The sequence below is a fragment of the Chelonoidis abingdonii genome, chromosome 15 (genome assembly GCF_003597395.2).
Source record: "Chelonoidis abingdonii isolate Lonesome George chromosome 15, CheloAbing_2.0, whole genome shotgun sequence".
Taxonomy (NCBI): Eukaryota; Metazoa; Chordata; order Testudines; family Testudinidae; genus Chelonoidis; species Chelonoidis abingdonii.
Genome location: NC_133783.1, coordinates 23,797,575 through 23,816,583, shown reverse-complemented (window position 1 = coordinate 23,816,583; position 19,009 = coordinate 23,797,575). Strand labels below are relative to the sequence as shown.

Here is a 19,009-nt window from a genome sequence, read left to right as displayed (position 1 = left end):
TTGCTTTCTCAAATGCTTCCGTGTCAGGAACTTTGAGTTCCCACTTGATGTGTAGAGTACAACGAAGACAGCAGTTGTGGAAGGTGTTTAACCTTCCCTCATGCCTGCTGTAGGAGGTCCAGATCTCGCTGAAAACACACATCTGGTAGCCCGGTAGCTTGGTGTTCAGTGTTAGTTTCCTGTTATCCCACACATTCTTGGTCAGTTGGTCAAATGCAGTAGCTGCCTTTCTGATCTGAGAATCAGTTGAAGAAAGTGAGCAAAAAACCTGTTTTTTGAGTTTATTTATTAGGTATGTTTGCTAGCGCTTTGTGTGAAGTAAGCTTCACTGCTTCTCCTGCAGTTAACTAGTTGGGTTCTCTCTTGCTTAATGCACCCCCACCCAAAAAAAAAAAACCACCACCAAGAAATGAGCAGAAATTCCTTTATGAAAACATTTATAGGGATTTTGTGTTTAATTTGGTTCTGTTATGTACAAGGGGCTCACTGAGAAATGGAAATCTTTAAAAATGAGTCCGTTTAAAGCTGTCAGTAGACTCTGCTGGCTGCCTCTTACTGCTTCTGGCAAAGTCATCACTTGTGCATCATGAGCCCGATTCACCATTGTCCAGTAGCTCCTTGATGGTGGTTGAGATGGCTCGAACTTGCACCTGCCATTGAACCACTGCCAGGTGGACCCAGAATAAGGGAATCAAGAAGGTTGTATAAAGTCACCTCCCCTCATCCCCTATGCTGTAGGCCCTGCACTGTGCAGAGCTCATGCGCACCAGTGTCCAATCTTGTCTACACTGGAAGCCCTACATCAGCACGGCTGCAACTGTACAGCTGAATTCTTCTGTCTACACAGCAAAGTCCACAGTGGGGGTTAGGTCAGCTTAACTGTGTCACTCAGCAGTGTGCATGTTTGGGGTGAAGGGGGAGGTAATTTAATTTAAATGTATAGCAAAATGTATACAGGATTGAACAATAAATTACAACTAATATTGGTAGTTATTAACTGTGTATTGCTCACATCCATTTTATTTCAAAAAGACATCAGCAGGATGGGCACCTTAGAAGTGATAACTAGAAATATTCTTGAATATATTTTATTATTTCAACAATATACCCTTTCAGAGATGAATGTATCTTAGGTATAGAATGTATTCAGGGATCAATATTTAACTGGTGAAATCATTCCAAAGCTAAGGAACTGTTGCTTCTTACCTTGGCGTACTTTATGTTTACATGTCCAAAGAGCAGAGTAATAAAGTAAAGGCTATAGAAAACATGACCTATGAAGAAAGGTTTAAGAAAACCTGGATATGTTTAGTTTAGAGAAGAGAAAACGGATGGGGGAAACTGATAAGTCTTCAAATATGTAAAGGGCTCTTATAAAGAGGACGGTGATCAATTATTCTCTATGTCCAGATAGGGCGAAAAGTAATTGGCTTAATTTAGCAACGGAGATTTAGGTTAGATATTAAGAAAACCTTTCAAACTCTAAGGGTGGTTAAGTACTAGAATAAGTTACTGAGGGAGGTTGTGGAATCCCCATTATTGAAGGTTTTTAAGAACAGGTTAGACAAATACCTGTTGGGTATGATCCTGCTTCAGCACAGCGGGATGGACTCAATGACTTCTTGAGGTCCCTTCCAGCCCTACATTTCTCTGATTTTATATTTCAGCATCAAACATTCTGGCCAAAATTTTCCAAAGTGGCCACTTGATTTTAGATGCCCACCTTGATGTACCTTGCTATCTAACTTTCAGAAGCACTGAGCACCCATAACTTCAGTTGAAGAAAATAGCAGCTGAGGATGCTCAGCATCTCTGAAAACTAGACCCAAGATGTCAAGCTGTGTGTTCAAAATCATTGGCCACTTATTTGAAATTTTGGGCTAAACCATTTTAAAGTTAGAGGAAAAGGTGAAAACAGCAAGGAGGGTTGGATGACTCAGTGGACTGGTGTTACGCAAATCTCCGAGCTGATCACTTCTATCTCATGGGTCCAACCTGGCATAGATTTGTGTAGTGGGTTAGTTACCCGCTCCTACCCTGAGGAGTTTAAAAAGCAGCCTGGGAGGGCTTGAAAGCTGCAGCTCTAAAAGCTGGGCTGATTAGGGAAGCAGACACAGCTGGGTCACACCCTAATCAGGCCACAGCTGGCCTGTATAAGAAGGCCAGGGAAGCCAGGAGCAGACAGTCTCCCTCTGCCTGTAGAGGGAGAAGGGCCTGGCTGCAGGGAGCTAGAGACAGGGTACCTGAGTGGGGAAAGGCTGAGGAGCTGGAGAGCTCTAGCCTGGAAAGTGCCAGGCTGTGGCCTAGCATAAGGCCAATGGGTACTTGGGATTGCAGGGGGCAGCTCAAGGGGCAGGAAAAGGCAGCAGGTCCAAACCCCTTTGCCTATGATGAGTGGCTGATACTGCAATCTGCCCCAGTGAATGGGGGCTAGATGGAGACTGGGCAGTAGCCAAAACTGAGGCAAAGTGGGGATAGTGGGTTGGGGGTTCCCTAGGGAGGGGAGACCCAGATTGGTGGGGTAGTGCCAGGGGGCAGCACCCCAGTTAAAAGGGCACCGGGGTCCAGGGAGGGACATGGGGGCCAAGAGAACAAGTGGATCACTGGCCTGCAGAGGGGGCTTCTGACTGGAAAAAGAGCTAATTCCTTAAGAGACCAGCAGGAGGTGCCGCAGGAGTGAGTCAGCATGTCTACAATTAGTTATTACTTAACATCTGACAGCCATTGTGAAATGAGTCAGTGATCTTCCTTTGCTAGTAGACAAGTATCCAAGGCACAAATACTGCAGAGTTCTTTGGGGCATCTTAGTAGAACAGTTCTTGGAGACTGCACTACCTTCTCACCCTTAGCAGTGGTCTCGGCATGTTTAGGTGAGTGTGGTGGTGTGGTAAAAATTGCACTGCCACTGTCTGTGCCATGAGCTGTCCTGTGAACAGAGGTTTTGTTGTCCTCAGAAATGTCATCTTTCATCAGCACTTCATTCACTTTTGTAAAAGAAAGTATGAGTCCTTCCCTCCTCCTTGTAATCAGGAATCAGATGATTCTCGTTTTGTGCAAAATAAAAAGATAACATGACTTCCAGGACCATATGTCATTGGCCAGTGTGATCCTGAATGATAAAATCTTTGTGTGCAGCTCTGAGGGAGGAGGAGATGTTGCTTGTATTTGTTTTTGGCTCTTGTAATGTTTTGCTCCCTTCTAAAACTGTGTGCTGGAAGAGGAGGAGGCACTCGCAAGACATTCTCTAATGAATAACAGAAAGAAAGCAGTTTATAGCACCAGACTTAATTAATTGAAAATGTTTATATCAGAGAAGGAATCTCCTTGGGATTCTGTGTATCAGTTTCCCTCTGCATCCTTCCCAGAAACTGTAAGCTCGGTCAGTAGCAAAACACGAGAGAATCCACCACTTTTCTCTGCAGACGCAGATAATTAATACAGTCCTGTTAACATCTGTACTGGTACTTGTGCACACGCAGAGAAGCTAACGAAAGGAAGCCACTATGGCTTCTGCTCCATTTGAAACGTCTATAGATGGAGGATGTGAGTGATGGAGGCACAGGCACTGGCTTTCTCGTTTCCCCAGAGGTTCTCGATCCCTGCTCCGCTCAACCCTCCCCCCAATGTCCCGTCCCCACCCTGTCTCTTCCCCCCCCACCCCGTGTCTTCCCACCCTGTTCCACCCCCTCTCTAAGCGTGCCCTGCCCTCACTCGCCCCCTCCCCCCCAGCACCTCCTGCACACAGCTGAACAGCTGAGCCGCAGAAGGCACTGGGAGGGAAAGGGAGGAGCTGATCGCGGGGCCCGCCAATGAGTGCTGAGGACCCACTATTTTTTTTCTGTGGGTGTTCCAGTCCCCATACAACCATGGAGTGAATGCCTATGGGTGGAGGGAATTGGTGTTTGTGTTTATTTTAAAAAATCAGTAGGGAAAGACACCTTTTGCCACAGTCTCATTCCCACTCCAGCCACTTTGAACCATTGAGTCAAAGTGGCCAGCTCAGGCCAAAGTGGCAAGCAGAAATTCCCTTGTGGGGAGGTAAGCTGTCTGCAGGCATAAAGCTGGGAAAGCTGGCTCCTTTGCCAGCTGTGCACTCCCTACTCATGGTATGAAGAACCTGGGGACAGAAGGAGCATTGCTGGAGCTATGTTTTGCCATGTCAATGCTTTCTGTTTGACTGGCATAAGGTCCCAAACAACACAGAACCAGGGCGTCGTAAGTGGCTCCCTTATGCCTGGCCTCTCCTTTTGTGCTGACAACAATTTGGAAACAGAGAAGAGATGAACCCTTTGTTTTCAAGCTTCTTATGAGAGCAGCAGAAAAATGGAGTAGAAAAGAAATGTACAAAATAAGGTGCCTTTCCTTTCCCAGCATATGCACGACCCCTAGACAGTGTTAGCAGATAACAATGCCTACCCTTTACATAGCACTCTCATCTCCAAACAACTTTCCTATTGTAGCTAATTAACCTTCACAACACCCCAAGGAGAGAGATGTTGTTGTCCCGTCCTATGGATTAAGAAACTAAGACATAGAAAGACAAAGTATCATAACTTGACCAGAGTTGCAATGGAAGTCTGTGAACACATCTTCCTGGTTGTAGCCTTGTGCCTTAACCACAAGACAATCCTCCCCCTTTCTGTACTGTTAAAGCAGCAGTGTTCTGGTCCAAATGAGGCAGCAAGTCAATTGGAGGTAGACATTTCCATGTCCTATCACACCAGAGTTTTGTCATTATTCTGTTGTCTTTTTCCAAGTCAGTGTGTTCCAACGTCTCTTATTTTCTCTTTAGGATGAAAATGATAATCCACCCACATTCAGCCGGCCATCTTATGTCATTACTGTTATGGAAGACATCATGGCAGGTATGGAGAATTGTGCTCCCATTCTCTTTATGTGGCTTCCCATTTGTGGTGTCTTACTGGTAATATTTTATATGGCTGCCTACGCGGCCAATGGGGAGGTGGCACTAGATTCCAAAAGAGCCCAACTACCTGGCAGAGGGTGTCAGCATCCCATGAGAAGCAAGTTTGCAGAGAGAGAGAGAATTAGCTGCCTAATGGTATGATTTCAATACATACATAATGCATTGCACACACACAAGATATGTGCAGTCATGCACATTGCCTCTCTCCACACATACCATTGTAGCAGCTTAACCTGCACGGGTGTTTTAGCATCAGGCAAGGATGGTGAGGAGTTGAAGGAAGGGCATTCTGAGGAAAGGCCATTGGTTCTGGGTCTTGTTTCCCCTGCTGATTCAACAGATTCAAACTGTTAGACCTTCCACTGAGCCATGAAGAGTATCTTTTTGCTCTGGCATTTGCCTAGTGGGTGAGATTTGGGATGGCGTGCAGCTCAGTGATGGATGACAGCCTTCAGGGTTGACACTTATGAGCACATTACCAAGTGTATACGTGACAGCCTCCATCTCAGCCAGCACTGAGGATTGAACCAGGGAGCTCCAGAGCTGAAAGCCTGGGTCTCGACAGCATGAGCTAAAGAGCCAGCCTCCGCAGCTGGAGCTGTAATCCTCACATCCTCTGGATTGGGCACAAAGGGAGAGAGACAGCACACACTGACCAGTGGGTTACATATATTTGTTAACATTATTCACCATCCAGAATTTGTGTGATGGGCCCTTTTTTAAGTTGAAAATTAAAATATATCCCTTACATATAACTCAGACAAAACTATTGCAAATTCCACCCTGTACGTGTCTCAAGCGCTCTGTGGTGATAGTGTTATTTATTATTTGTATTGCTGTAGTGTCTAGGACCAGGCCCCCCATTGTGCTAGCACTGTCTAAAGACAGTCCCTGTTGGCCTAACTCTGCTCCCCCTTGAGTCAATGGTGAAACTCCCATAGAGTTCACTGGAAGCAGATATAGGCCAACTCTGAGTGCTTTTGAAATCACACCCACAAATAGATTATGTACTTACATCCATACAGGAGTCAATGAAGGCACCTATAGGTAGGGTGGCATAAGGGTTGGGAGAGGAGATGTGCTATCCAGGAAGTGCTAATTGGTGGCATTGTGCCTCCTAGAGCAGAATCTGTGATAATACCTTCAGGAACACTGGTAGGGGGGCACATATTGACTGACATACATTGCTGCATCGTTGGAAAAAAGAGTTGCTTGTATTTCTCCCAGTACCATCCTAAGCTGGTCAATGCATGGGTAGGTGCAGTCTATCCACATGTTTCCTCTTGGATGCTCAACCATGCTAGCGGGCCTCCAACCTTATAATTGGCAGATACTGGATGCAGAATTATTGCTCCTGCCTGCATGGTAGCATGAGGCTGACAAACTCCCAAAGCACCTGTGCTTGGTACAATCCTAATTTTCTACACAGTGTGTCCATGCATACTGTACCAAGGGAGTAATTGGGGTTCTGCTTTCACCAGTCAGTTGCATTAGGAAGCAGCATCACCCAGTTCATAGCTAAGCTGGTAAATATCAAGTAAAGCATGTGCTTGATTTGTGTTTATACAGTGAAAATCAGAAGAGCTAGAGTAAACCTGTAAAAGGCAAAAATGACTTTCTGTCCAATTGGAGCTCAAGCTCCCCCCCTCTCCACCTTCATATACAGTTCACACCCTTGTCTTACTGAGAAAGCAACTTGTGAAAGCAACAGCCTCCCAGCTATGCAACCAAAGATACTCACCGTGGCACTTAAATCCCTTCAACATTAAATACCTTTTTGTTAAAGAGTTTATCCTTGTCAGCTTTCCTGGAGCATGTGAGTAGCAAACCCATCATGAACTGCTTGCTGGTCATGACCGAGCTGGTGGTGGTAGTGATTACACATCCGACCAGAGCTGGCTCATGCAACCTCGTTCCCCTGGGTTAACATTAAAATGCCACTAACATGGCACTTAAAATCCCTGAGGGCCTGTGTACTTTCTTTAGGAGTTGCCAGGTTATTAAGACTCTCACTTTGGGATTTCTAGACACAGTGACAAGTTTGAATTGGGTGTTAGAGCTGCTGATAATACAACAGTCAGTTTGGAGGGATGGACCAGTTAGCAGGGTAGAAAACGATAGATATATTAAAAGAACAGGTCTGGAATAGATATGAACGTGCTTCCTGGTTTGGAGTGACCACTGGGTCAAGTGTTTTGGGGGTGCTGTGCTTTCTGACCTAGCCCTTGTCCATCAGTTTGCTAACGAATATGCATCTTTGAGTCCTCATTTCCGGTATTTTCCAAGGAGCCACAGTGCTATTTTTAAATGCCACTGATTTGGACCGGTCCAGAGAATATGGTCAAGAGTCAATTATCTACTCCCTCGAAGGTTCCTCTCACTTCCGGATCAATGCTCGTTCAGGTGAGCCTGCCCACGTGATCTTTCTCTTCCCCCCACCTCTCTTTCTCCTTCCAGCATCTTTCGTATTCTCTCCTTTTCTGCCTCTCTCTCATCTTTCTTTCTTCCCTCCATCCTTATATTCTTGTCATTTTCCTCCCTCCATTCCTTCCCCACTGTGTTTATTGTAGGAGAGAAGCAGCCCAAGGGAGTATAAAGTGCACCTGGTCCCAGGACTTCAGGCACAATTACCCATCCTGCCACTATAGTATGTGGTGCCCAAATCCACAGTCATTTTCTAGAAGGAAGTCAGAGTGTGACTAGAGAACAAAGGGCCTGGTCCAAGGGGAACTTTAATCAACATTCTCCTCTGTTATTCAGTCTAGGAGAAGGGAAAGGAAGTTGTTTCCCAGGGCTGCTTGGGGTTTAGTGTAGATGACATAACTGGCCATAATTATGAAGAAGCTCATACCACATTGTTCTAAGCTGTTGCTGACCTAGCAATGCTGGGAGGAAGCTTCCTGGAAAAATCTGAGTATCCAGTGTGATCCAAGAACTCCTTTCACTCACATCAAATCACAGCACGTTGTAGTATACATTGGTACGTAGGGGCATGTAAAGAAAGGATGAAAAAGTAAGATACTGCAGAACTGTGTCTGCTTGCTCAATGCTTTCGAGGTGTATGCACTTTCTAGAGACATTCCTGATTCAAATTAGCTGAACCTGCTCTGTAAAGGTGCGCTTAATTAGATGCAATTTTGTGGACAGGAGGAGTGATCCATCATTGCGACACATTCATGTTTAAAACTTTTTTACTGATTACTTTTTTCAGCCTGTGAATTAATTGATGCCACAAAACTTTGGAAGCAAATATATTTTAAGAAGACCTTTTAACTTTTTAAATTTCTCTCATCTAGATTAATTTTCCCTCTCCTCCTGCTTCCTTCTGTTGCTACCCCGGACAGCCCCTCACATAAAAGCTCTTCCGTCGTGGAGCACAGTCCTCCATGCTGAGCTCCTTTCAACAACTGGAACATGGAGTAGGGGGAGAAGAAGAGGTGATGGGCGGGAAGGTGACTTGGTATTGAAAGGCGATTATGGATGATTGAGGAGCTGATAGAAATAATGTCATTGTGGTCTGCCACAGTGTGGAAAATTCTGTCCAAATCAGACTAAGGCTTGGCTCCTTCCTGTGAGCTGCTATTACCTTGGAAATATCAGCCGTTAGATTATTGTGTTATTTTTCTACATGTTCATTAAGAGACAGTGATGTCCTCAAAAGGCTGTGAAGTCACTGAGCTCAAGCCAGGTAACTTTACAGTGATGTCATAGATTACCTGTCATCTAGGTTAATATATCTGAACTTTGAGAGCAACAAAGCAGAGACTGAATTTATCCAGATTATTTCCAAACTGTGCTGAAGCTGCAGCAGAGAATCCTGTGGCACCTTATAGACTAACAGACGTTTTGGAGCATGAGCTTTCATGGGTGAATACCCACTTCGTCAGATGAATGTAGTGGAAATTTCCAGGGGCAGGTATATATATGCTAGCAAGCAAGCTAGAGATAACGAGGTTAGTCATCAGGAGATGAGGCCCTGTTTAGCAGCTGAGGTGTGAAAACCAAAGAGAGAGAAATGGTTTCTGTGTTGGCAAAGCCATTCACAGTTCTTTGTTCAATCCTGAGCTGATGGTTGTCAATTTGCAGATGAACTTGAAGCCTCAGCAGTTTTCTCTCTGAAGTCTGGTTCCTGAAGTTTTTTTTGCTGCCGCAGGATGCACCTTAAGTTCTGCTATAGTTGTGGCCAGGGAGTTGAAGTGCTCTCCTACAAGGTTTTTGTTATTATTTGCCATTCCTAATGTTCTGATTTGTGTCATTTATCCTTTTCCGTAGAGATGTCCAGTTTCGGCCGATGTACATAGCAGAGGGTCTTGCTGGCATATGGATGGCGGTATGTTACATTGGGGAATGTGCAGGTGAATGAACCGGTGATTGGTGTGGCTGATCTGGTTAGGTCCTGTGATGCTATCGCTGGTGTTAGATATTGGGCAGAGTGGCATTGGGGGTTTTGCATAGATGGTTCCTGAGCTGGAGTTACTTGGTGTGTGTGTTTGCAGTGCTGGTGAGAATACATTTTCAGCGTTGGCAGGTTGTCTTGTGGGCCGAGATTCCTGCTACCAAGGCCTGTGAAGTGTGGCGATCATGGTCCAGGATGGTTTATAGATCCCTGATTATGCATGGAGGGTTTAGCTGGGGGCTGTAGTGATGGCCAGTGCGAGTCTTGTTGGTTTCGTTTTCTTGGTTCGTCTTGCAGTGGAGGCTTCTGGTACACATCTGGCTCTGTTGATCTGTTTTCTTATTCCTCGTGCGGGTTTGTAGTTTTGAGAATTCTTGTTGGGATTTTGTAGGTTGTTGGTCTCTGTCTGAGGGTTCAGACAGATTTGTACCTCCGTGCTTGCTGTAGACAATGGATCGATGTGATGTTGCCCGATGGAAGTGAGGCATAAGGTAGGTCATAGCGGTCGGGATAGGTTTTTCGATATAGGGTGTTAATGTGACCATACTTATTTGCCATGCGGTTAAGGACACAGTGGCTCCGTGTAGATGGTCACAGGCCTCGGTTGAATGGGTGGATGCTCGCCCCGGTGGAACTCGTGAAATCGTGGGTGGAAACTTTTCCGCAAAGAGTTCTCCTTCATGGGTCCACATGATGAAGCACGTCATCAATGTAAGGTAGGATAGAGAAGCGAGCGTGAGGGGACGTCCAGAGGCTGAGGAAGACGTATTAGTCAGGTCTAGCTAAAATACTGGCGCATTACCTCTCGGGGCCAATGCGACGGGCCCATGACGTGCCCCTAGATCTGGAGATTATAATGTCATCAAAATTTGAAAATAGTTGTGTGTGAGTATAAAGGCCACAGAGGCTCAGGAGCCCAGTGTGCTGTGGCACATCAGGATACTGTTTCCTTGACAGCTTGTATTCCATCTGTGTGTGGGATGTTTGTGTAGAGAGCCTCTACATCCATGGTGGCTAGGATGGTGTTTTCTGGGAGGTGACCAATGCATTGTAGTTTCCTCAGTGCTGAAGCTGATTCACAAGCTTTGCGCAGCCTGAGTCTGCAATCGCAGTGAAAAGACTGACAAGTGCATTGCAGAGAGGAACTGTTTGTACAAGTGTTCCATCACAGAACACGCTGCTACACAACCGCATCACTGATCTGGTCCTCACCATGGCTGTTTCAAAGGGATCATTAGTGTCACCATGACACATTGTCCCTAGATCATGGCTGGAATCTCAAGCTCCAATAGCTAATTACAAATATAGACCGGTTGCTCATCTAATGTCACTGATGTGATCGTGTACTCTAATGCCCTCATACAAAACTTAAAACATGACCTTTACTAAGAATACTTAAATGTATCGGGGTTGGGAGGGTACCAGTTCCCTTAAATACCCTGGCATTGCTGGGGGAAGGGATGGAATGGACCCTTCTGAGGATTTACAAAGATTGCCCTAGAAAATTACAGTTGTCTATTTTAAACAGAATCATGGAATTGACTTTGCTTCTCTTTCAGTGTCCATGTCTCTTGGCTCTCTCTGTGTGTGATCATTTGTGGAAGAAATTGATCGTGTTTCCAAATCTGAATTTTTCACCCCTTCACAATGATCTCTCTCTTTGTAGACACACATTCAGGCTTGTGTACACCTTTGTGCATTAGTATTTCCAAATGCTCATGCCACTCTCCTCATCCCATCTGGCCATGTGCCCAGGAATCACTATTATCCTATATCTCTTTTTTCTCTTCCATTTCCCCTTTCTGCAGGTGAAATTACCACAACCTCTTTGCTGGACCGGGAGGCCAAATCAGAGTACATACTCATTGTCCGGGCCATGGATGGTGGCGTGGGTCACAACCAGAAAACAGGCATTGCCACTGTGAGTTCAAATGCTTTTGGTCTCAGCCAAACTGCTCCTTGCTCTGATAGTACAAGAGATGTAATGAGCAGCAGGTACTAATATAAAGATGACAGTCTTTCTTGAATCTGTTCATCCACTTGCGAGTCACTGGAAGTGTCTTTGCATTGCTAAAGGGGAGAGCTCTCTGAGGTAGTTCTCGCTTTTGCTGGGTGGGAGTGGTCCCTTGACAACTTGATGTTTTCTGTTGAATCTGGGGCAGGTAAGTTATAGTCCTCCTGTGTCTGTGGTGGCTGGCATGTCTGCTGCTGTGTCCTCTTTGAGGTTTCATGGGAGTGGACCAGTCTCCTAATAGATTCATTAAAAGGCAAAAACAGTTTCTGGAATGGAGAAGTTACTTTTAACATATGTCCTAAAAATATCTGTAATTAGAGAACCTGAAAACTTGGTGGGAATTTGGTGTCTGATTAAAGTTTGACTGTAGCGTTTAGCTGGAATACACACCCAAGATTCACCAGCCGCTGCACCACCTTTTGAATAGGAAAGAAGAACCCCAAACCCACTGCTCCTGGATCTCCATAGGGCATACGTGCCTGGCGTTCCCTAACAAACCATGCTAGTGCCCTTTAAATAGCAAACATTGCCTGTGATAGCCGTAGAGAATGCACATGCTGGGATTCACATCAGCTAACCAGCAGCTACTGCACCACCTTTACACGTAGAGTGACCAGATGTCCCGATTTTGGGGTCTTTTTCTCAAATAGGCTTCTATTATTACCCCCCACCCCCATCCCGATTTTTCACACTTGCTGTCTGGTCATGCTATTTACATACCCCCAGAAATCCACACAGGGAATGCATGCACACCCCAGCATAAGCTGACATGCCACTCTGGTGTCTTGAAATAGAACAGCACCTGGGAGAAAGGGAACAGTTTGGCTGTGGATTAATATCCCAAGGGAAGCAGTGTAACCTTGGGGCCTTAAAATGAGACTGGAAAGGACATGAAAGAGAGAGAACGTGCTGTACAGAACAATCCTGCATCTGCTCCTAGGTAATGGAGTAGTTGATCTGCTAGGTCTTTCTCAGAAGTTATGAAACCGCCGTAGAGAGCCTATGCTTGTGATTCAGCCACACCATCAGCAGGCCCCATGTGCACATCCTCTGGGATATCCATTGGGAATACACATCTGAGCTTCACCTAACAAACCTCTTCTGTGCCTTAAATAGAAAACGGTGCCTGGGATAGCCCTGGAGACCACAAACTTGAGATTCTGCTGACCTACCACTGGATGGCACCTGTGTTCCTCCTGTGTGTGGCTGAAGAAATGTGCATCTCTCTGAATTGCATGATCTGATCCTTAGTCTCCTTTTGAGCTAAATAGACACATGTACACTTTGCTTTGGTTTGTTTTAGAAGAATACTTGGTAATATTAAAACCCTGATCTTGACTTAGCCTCTCTTGGAGCTTTGGAATGATATTGTAGAAGCAACCAGCAGCTGGGGACAGCTATCTGAGCCCTGAATGCTGGGACAGACATGATAGGGTTCCTACATCCCACTCTGCATTTAGTAGGCCATCTCTTGCACATGAATGATAATAAAGAGAGCTTGTAAGAGCTGGTTAAAACTCTTAAAGCTGTTACAGTCAACAGCTTGTTTACAGTCAGCGTATGTATGTATGTTTGCTTTCTGGTGTGCGTTAGGACCACAAGAGTGGGATTTGGCACTAAGAATAAACAAACAGGAGATTTTAGGAGGATTTGCATTTTTTTAAAAAAAAGGTGCCCCGTGAACCAGGGCTTGAAATTCAATAGAAGTGGTTATCTCTCAGTGTTTTGCTGTGTGCCTGCCAATTAGCTTAGTCACCCTCCCAAAGCTAAACTACACTGATTCAGGTTTCCTCAGCAGCAACATTCTGCCATCACCTCCTTCCCTCACAGATTAGCAGAGATGTGGGACCTTTCCTTACAGTCCCAAGGTGAAGCTGGAAGCAGAATGTGCACATAAATGTATAGATGTAATTTCACTAACCCAAGCGCTGGATGGGCCTGTTCTTGTCACCCTTCCTCCCATTTTATTTTATTCTTCCCCTCTGAAACTTTTTATTTTGATCGCTCTTGACTTGGCCTGGATTTAAACTGGAGAGCTAGTGTGTGAAAGGCTCTGCATCCCACCATCAATCCCATGAGCCATCTGGACCCTGTGTACCCACCCCCAGCCACCTTCTTTTCTTACATTAGAAAAAAAATAGTTAATGCTTCAGAGTGCCATTCTCTTCCTGCTTTGTATTCTGTAACCTTTTCTGCTTCTCTGTTGCTCCTTGCTCTGCACCCACCATCCATGTTCTCTTACCCCTTGCCTATCTCTTGCTCATTCCCTTCTTGCTTCTTTCACTTATTGATCATGTTCTTTGCTTTTTCCTCCCTTTCCTAACATTCTTTCCCTGTGATCCCTACATCCTGCCACAATGCCCGAGTCAGCTGCCTTGCTGGGAAGAGAACTTTTCAGAAATACAGTAAAATGCCCTGTTCAATAAGCAGCAGCCCTAGGCCACTAAATTAATGGGAATTTCAAACTCTGTAAATAATTTACCAGGGTAGTGAGAGATCAGGGAAATTGCTCAGACTGCATCTTGTAGTGTCTCTGATTAACGTTTATGAGGATAGCAGCTGCTCTCAGCCCTGCCAAAATTTTTTCAAATAGAGAATGCTTAACTTTGCTACAATACAACTCTAATAGGGCAGTTGTAATGAACAGTGGCACCCCAGCTACAGCCCCTATCAACACTGGCTATCTTGCATTGCACTGCGTGCAATAGGAAATCGGGCAGCTCCCCTTGGCCTCCCTCAAACTGCAACATCTGGAGGTCCAGTTTAGGTTTCCATCCTGCTGGCCTTACTCATGGAAGTAGTGCCATTGACTTAGTGGGGCCGTTCATGTAAAGTGAGTAGGATTTGTTTGGTTCTGGGCCATAGCAGGGAGTATGTGGACCAGAGCCCAGGCAAGACAAAGAGTTTGGGGAAGAGTGTAAAAAATGTCCTGCAAATATTTGTTTGAATGTTCAAACAAATTCCCTTTCCCTGTGCCTTCAGCGTCCATTTTCCATGAATCTGCTAGTGTGTTGTTCTTAACTCAGCAATCACAAGAATGCTTCCTTTATGACTAGGCATTAGGAATTCTGAAATGTTCTTCTGTTGTAACATGGGGTCCCAGTATGGAAAATGTCCAAACCATTGTCCTGCTCAGTGAGTTCACTGATAGGAGTGTTTGTAGAAACAGCAACTTTCAAGGGAATGCAGAAGAATATTCATAGAAAACTCACTCTGAATTCATCGGTGCAAAGATTCACTCTAAACCCGAATTGAAGTGTTATGCTTGTCCAGTCAAGGAAAGGAAACAGCACCATTTGACCTATAGATCCATACAAAATGAGCCAACTTTCTTTGTATTTCAGATATGGAACATGCCACCCAACATACGGACTGAGACTATTCAGCGAATAATTTCAAATAATGAAAAAATTGGAGAAAAGGCTGAGTTGGTCAAATTTCTGTATTTGCGGTGACTGTTTTACTTGACTCTAGACAGCAGTGTTCATGGAGAGGAAAGTGGCTCTCATGGCACTCAGCAGAGTGCTCCTAAAATGGTGCATGTTGAGAAGCACCTTCTCATCTGGTAGAGAAAATGAATTGGCTTTAAGAAGAAATCCTTTTAATTACACTCACAGAATATCAGGGTTGGAAGGGACCACAGGAGGTCATCTAGTCCAACCCCCTGCTCAAAGCAAGACCAATCCCCACCTTTTTTTTATTTCCCCCTCAGATCCCTACGTGGCCCCCCCCAAGGACTGAGCTCTCAATCCTGGGTTTAGGAGGCCAATGCTCAAACCACTGAGCTATCCTTCTCCCCCTCATTGTTTTGGAGCCACCCACAGGGACATCCATTTTGCTAAAATGACATCATTTGTGACACTGGCTCAGAGGGAAAGGTGAAGGGACCAGGGTCAGACATTGTAAGCCCAACCCTATCTGACATAAATAAGCAGAAGCACTGAGGTAGATTTGCAGCTACTCTAGGGTCATACCATGCTGGTTACTGGATAGGAAAGTCCATATTCACACTTATCATTTTGCAGGTGAACATCACTTTGATGGACATTAACGATAACTATCCCATGTGGAAGGATGATCCGTACTTCATTAACTTGGTGGAAATGACCCCCCCAGACTCCGATGTCACAACGGTATGTGCCATGACAGCAAACAGAACGCACCCTCTGAATCCAGAAGCACAAATAAACTAGTTTTAATCTTTGTGCTGTCTGGACTGACTTTTAGCATATGTAATATTGAAGGGCTGATGCCTTTAACTGGAGACAAAGATTTGTGCATGCTTCTGCCTCGCAGTGCTGCCAAGGTACCTCAGTCCTGTTATACCAGCCCTCAGTCCTGCAGCACCTTTGTATATGTATCTCTCCACCCTGAACTGCCATATCCTGTCCCCTCCATCGTGCCAGCCGTGGCACTCTCCTAGGCAGGAATTGGCACACTATGCAAAATTCATTTTTGCCGCATTCACTTTGTTTGGCACAGTGAAGAGAATAGTTATTCTGAGAAGTCTGTTCCTTTAATCCAATGGTGTTCGCTTGGCCAGAAAGTGGGATACAGGCAGGAAATCCTAGTGCTAAAAGCCATGGAATTAACAGGCCTTTGTTGAAAGGAAAACTGCAGTTTGATTTAAAAAATGCAATAACCACATCATCTGGTTGGATAAATCACCAATAAGGTTAAATGGTTATAAACTATAATAAATGAAACAGCCACCATCTTACATATCTGCTGAGAACATTTGCACTGCTGTTTAGCAGATGAATATGGGAACAAAACTAGAGGCTTCTGTGGCTGATTAGAGGCAAATTCTGCTGTCTATTAAAGGATTTTCTTGTTAATTTAACAATGGTTTAAATGTCTCCACAATGTTTTGGACCATTTTCTAATAAATATCAGTATGACCTTAGAACAGAAGTCCCCAGCCATTCCACTCATGTATCTACAAAATAGCAGTTGCTTTGTCTCAAGCTCCTTGATGTCAGTGGGAGTCCATGTGGGTCAGAGGGTCTGCATGAGCAGGTCCAATTGCAGAAGAGGGGACTCTATCAGCTGATTAGCTTTCCTGTTGGAAAGTGCCAGTGAAATGGCAGCTCCCATTCAGGGACCCCAGCACTGTTTAAAATTATGAAGATCTCAGCATCCTGGCAGATACTTCTCATTTTAAAAAAATGAAAATTGAAGAGTGGGTCCTTAGCTGGGATAAATCAGTGTAGCTCCACTGCTCTTTGTGGATTTGTCCATCTGCACCAGCTGAGGATCTAGCCTGGAGTTATCCCACGTACTTGCTTCCTCTAGTAAATATTCACTTAGCAATCTAAAGCCCTTATCTTGCCAAGGCTTATACATGTGCTTAGCTTAATGTTCTGTAGGTAATCTCATTGAAGCTAATAGGACTATTGTTACAGTTCAGAAAGTCTTTGCAGGATCAGAGCTTAACGTGTTGAGACTACAGCAATCACTGCAGTTTCCTTACAAATAGCACAGGCTCTCTACAGCGTGAGACTGAAATCTGATCCATGTGCAGCATGGGACATGAACTTTGTGTCTTCCACTGTGCATCTGGGCCCTGATATGATTATATAGGCATGAAAGTCCATTTGGAGAACACAGTCCTTGAACTGCAGCCATGCTTCCAACTTCAAGCATGTTGCAGTCTTTCCACTGTGCACGCATGTGTGTGTTTCTTTAAAACAATGTTTTTGGCTAACTTCTGCTTTCCTAGCCTCGCCTGTGACCTCCCTCAAGGACCTCTCTGAAAGGCATTGATTTAAAGTCTTTCAAATCTCTTCAGCAAAATAAAAGAGAGGAGGAGAGAGAATTATTTTCCATCATGCTGGGAGAAAAATGACGGGCGTGAAACAGAAAATAAATGAGGGAAAAGTGAAGAGAATCTACAATATCATCAAACAGGAAAGACGGGGGAAAAAATCCTGTAGCGAAACATTAATCTTGAAGCGGGAGGGGGAATGGATTCCATTCCAAGCCCACCTTGCAGAAATTAACTCTGCATTACCGTAGCTGGCTTATCTGCTTCCCCTTCCCCATGGGGGAGCAAGCTGTGCTTTCTGAGTGCACAATTCACTTGGACACATGGCTGTGATTCCTTCTGCATCTGTTTTTATTGAGAAGAATCTGTCAGCAGCAGGATATGGGAAAGCAGAGGGGTTTAATAATATGTTAAATTATTATCATTTATGCTGAGCAAATATAATTTATTCCTGAGTAATTAAAATGAAGCATTGTGGCTGATAAAGGTAAACCGAGGTGGTGGTTTCTATGGCATATTGGTTTGTAACCCTTTGCTCTGCCGCTGTATCTCTGCACTTGTAAGTACATGCCTGAAGGAGTTAGAACAGACACTTAGATCACGTGGACAGACGTTAACTGGGCATGGGCTGGCTGGGCTGCCTTCCATCTCAAAATATTCTTGTGCTCTTTGTTACTATGAAGCTTCCATCAGTGGTGATCCTTGGGGACAGGGTACTGGACTTGTTGACTATTGGTCTATTTGGGTGTGGCAGTTTGTATGGAGCTTGAAGACTGGTAAAAGCTATAATGTTTCCTCTCTGCCCATAATTCCACCTATTATCCATTCCATAATTTACAATACCTACATTGTATAGTATAGCACAGTGCTACAGTACACGTCATTACTATTCAAGTATGTACTTTGGTGCATTACAATTGTGCTCAGGGGCACCAACAGGGCCTTATTGTGCTAGGTGCACCATTGTAAAGCACCTGGCATGTTTTGGGGCACAGTACAAATAATAAATCTCTGCCATTGACTAGATGCCACGGCGATGCCAATGTTATCTGCCATTTGTGCTATGATTTCTGTATAAAATGGGGGGAGTTCAGCAGAAAGATTCAGGGATTAGAGGTTTCAGGACTAGCCCCTAAAGATCAACTGTTGCCAGTTGGGAAATCCTCCAACATCTGTGTCCCAACACAGATGAGCTGTAAGACCAAGACCCTGCTCCCATGTGGCAATTAAAACTCTGATGGAACTTTTTTGTAAATTAACCCCAGTGTCTATATCAAATTGCTGTGTGGGTAATTTGTCTGTCTGAACTCCCCCTGCAGTTTGAGTTGGATGCCGTGTTCTTCTCTACAAACTCTCCTAAATTGGTGTATGAGGTTGCTGTGCTTTGTTACAGCACCCACCTTCCACCCAAAAGAGAAGCTGCACTTAAGTGGTGGGCAAATAATCCTTGTCTACTTCACAGGGATATTGTGCACGTTGATTAGTCTCAGTAAAATACTGTGATGGAAGGTGCCAAATAGGGGTTCCATATTTCTTTTCCATTATTTTTGATCTGTAGAGATGTCTTGTATGAAACAAAATCTGTATTTCTTCAGCACGCCACTGCTCCTGCTGCTTATTCCCCACTGAAAGTCATCATGCATTTGACATCACAATTAGTTGCTGGAAAAAAATAATTATATTACCAACATAATACTAAATCAGATGGGTGACAAGCAATAGGAGCAGTGAAGTCCTAAGTAACCAAGTTCTTATTTTTATATAAATGTCCTTGGGAATTAAAAACTCTGAGGGAGAAAAATAAAACAGAAAATGTATGACAGAAGAGAATGATGCCTAAAGAGGGTTATTTTCAAAGTTTCCCATGGGGCAACACAAGCTCTGTAGTGCACTTAATTTTTTATT

General features: G+C 44.5%; 1 protein-coding gene across 1 annotated transcript in view; it reads left to right on the top strand.

Annotated features, from left to right (window-relative positions):
* The window catches only part of CDH23 (cadherin related 23), a 508,967-nt gene that overhangs the window by 333,464 nt on the left and 156,494 nt on the right, over window positions 1–19,009 (top strand). Inside the window, exons 17-20 of the mRNA XM_075072614.1 lie at window positions 4,793–4,865; window positions 7,214–7,330; window positions 11,132–11,244; window positions 15,363–15,470. Of these exons, the coding sequence (XP_074928715.1) occupies window positions 4,793–4,865; window positions 7,214–7,330; window positions 11,132–11,244; window positions 15,363–15,470 (411 nt within the window). The remainder of the gene's footprint in view (window positions 1–4,792; window positions 4,866–7,213; window positions 7,331–11,131; window positions 11,245–15,362; window positions 15,471–19,009) is intronic.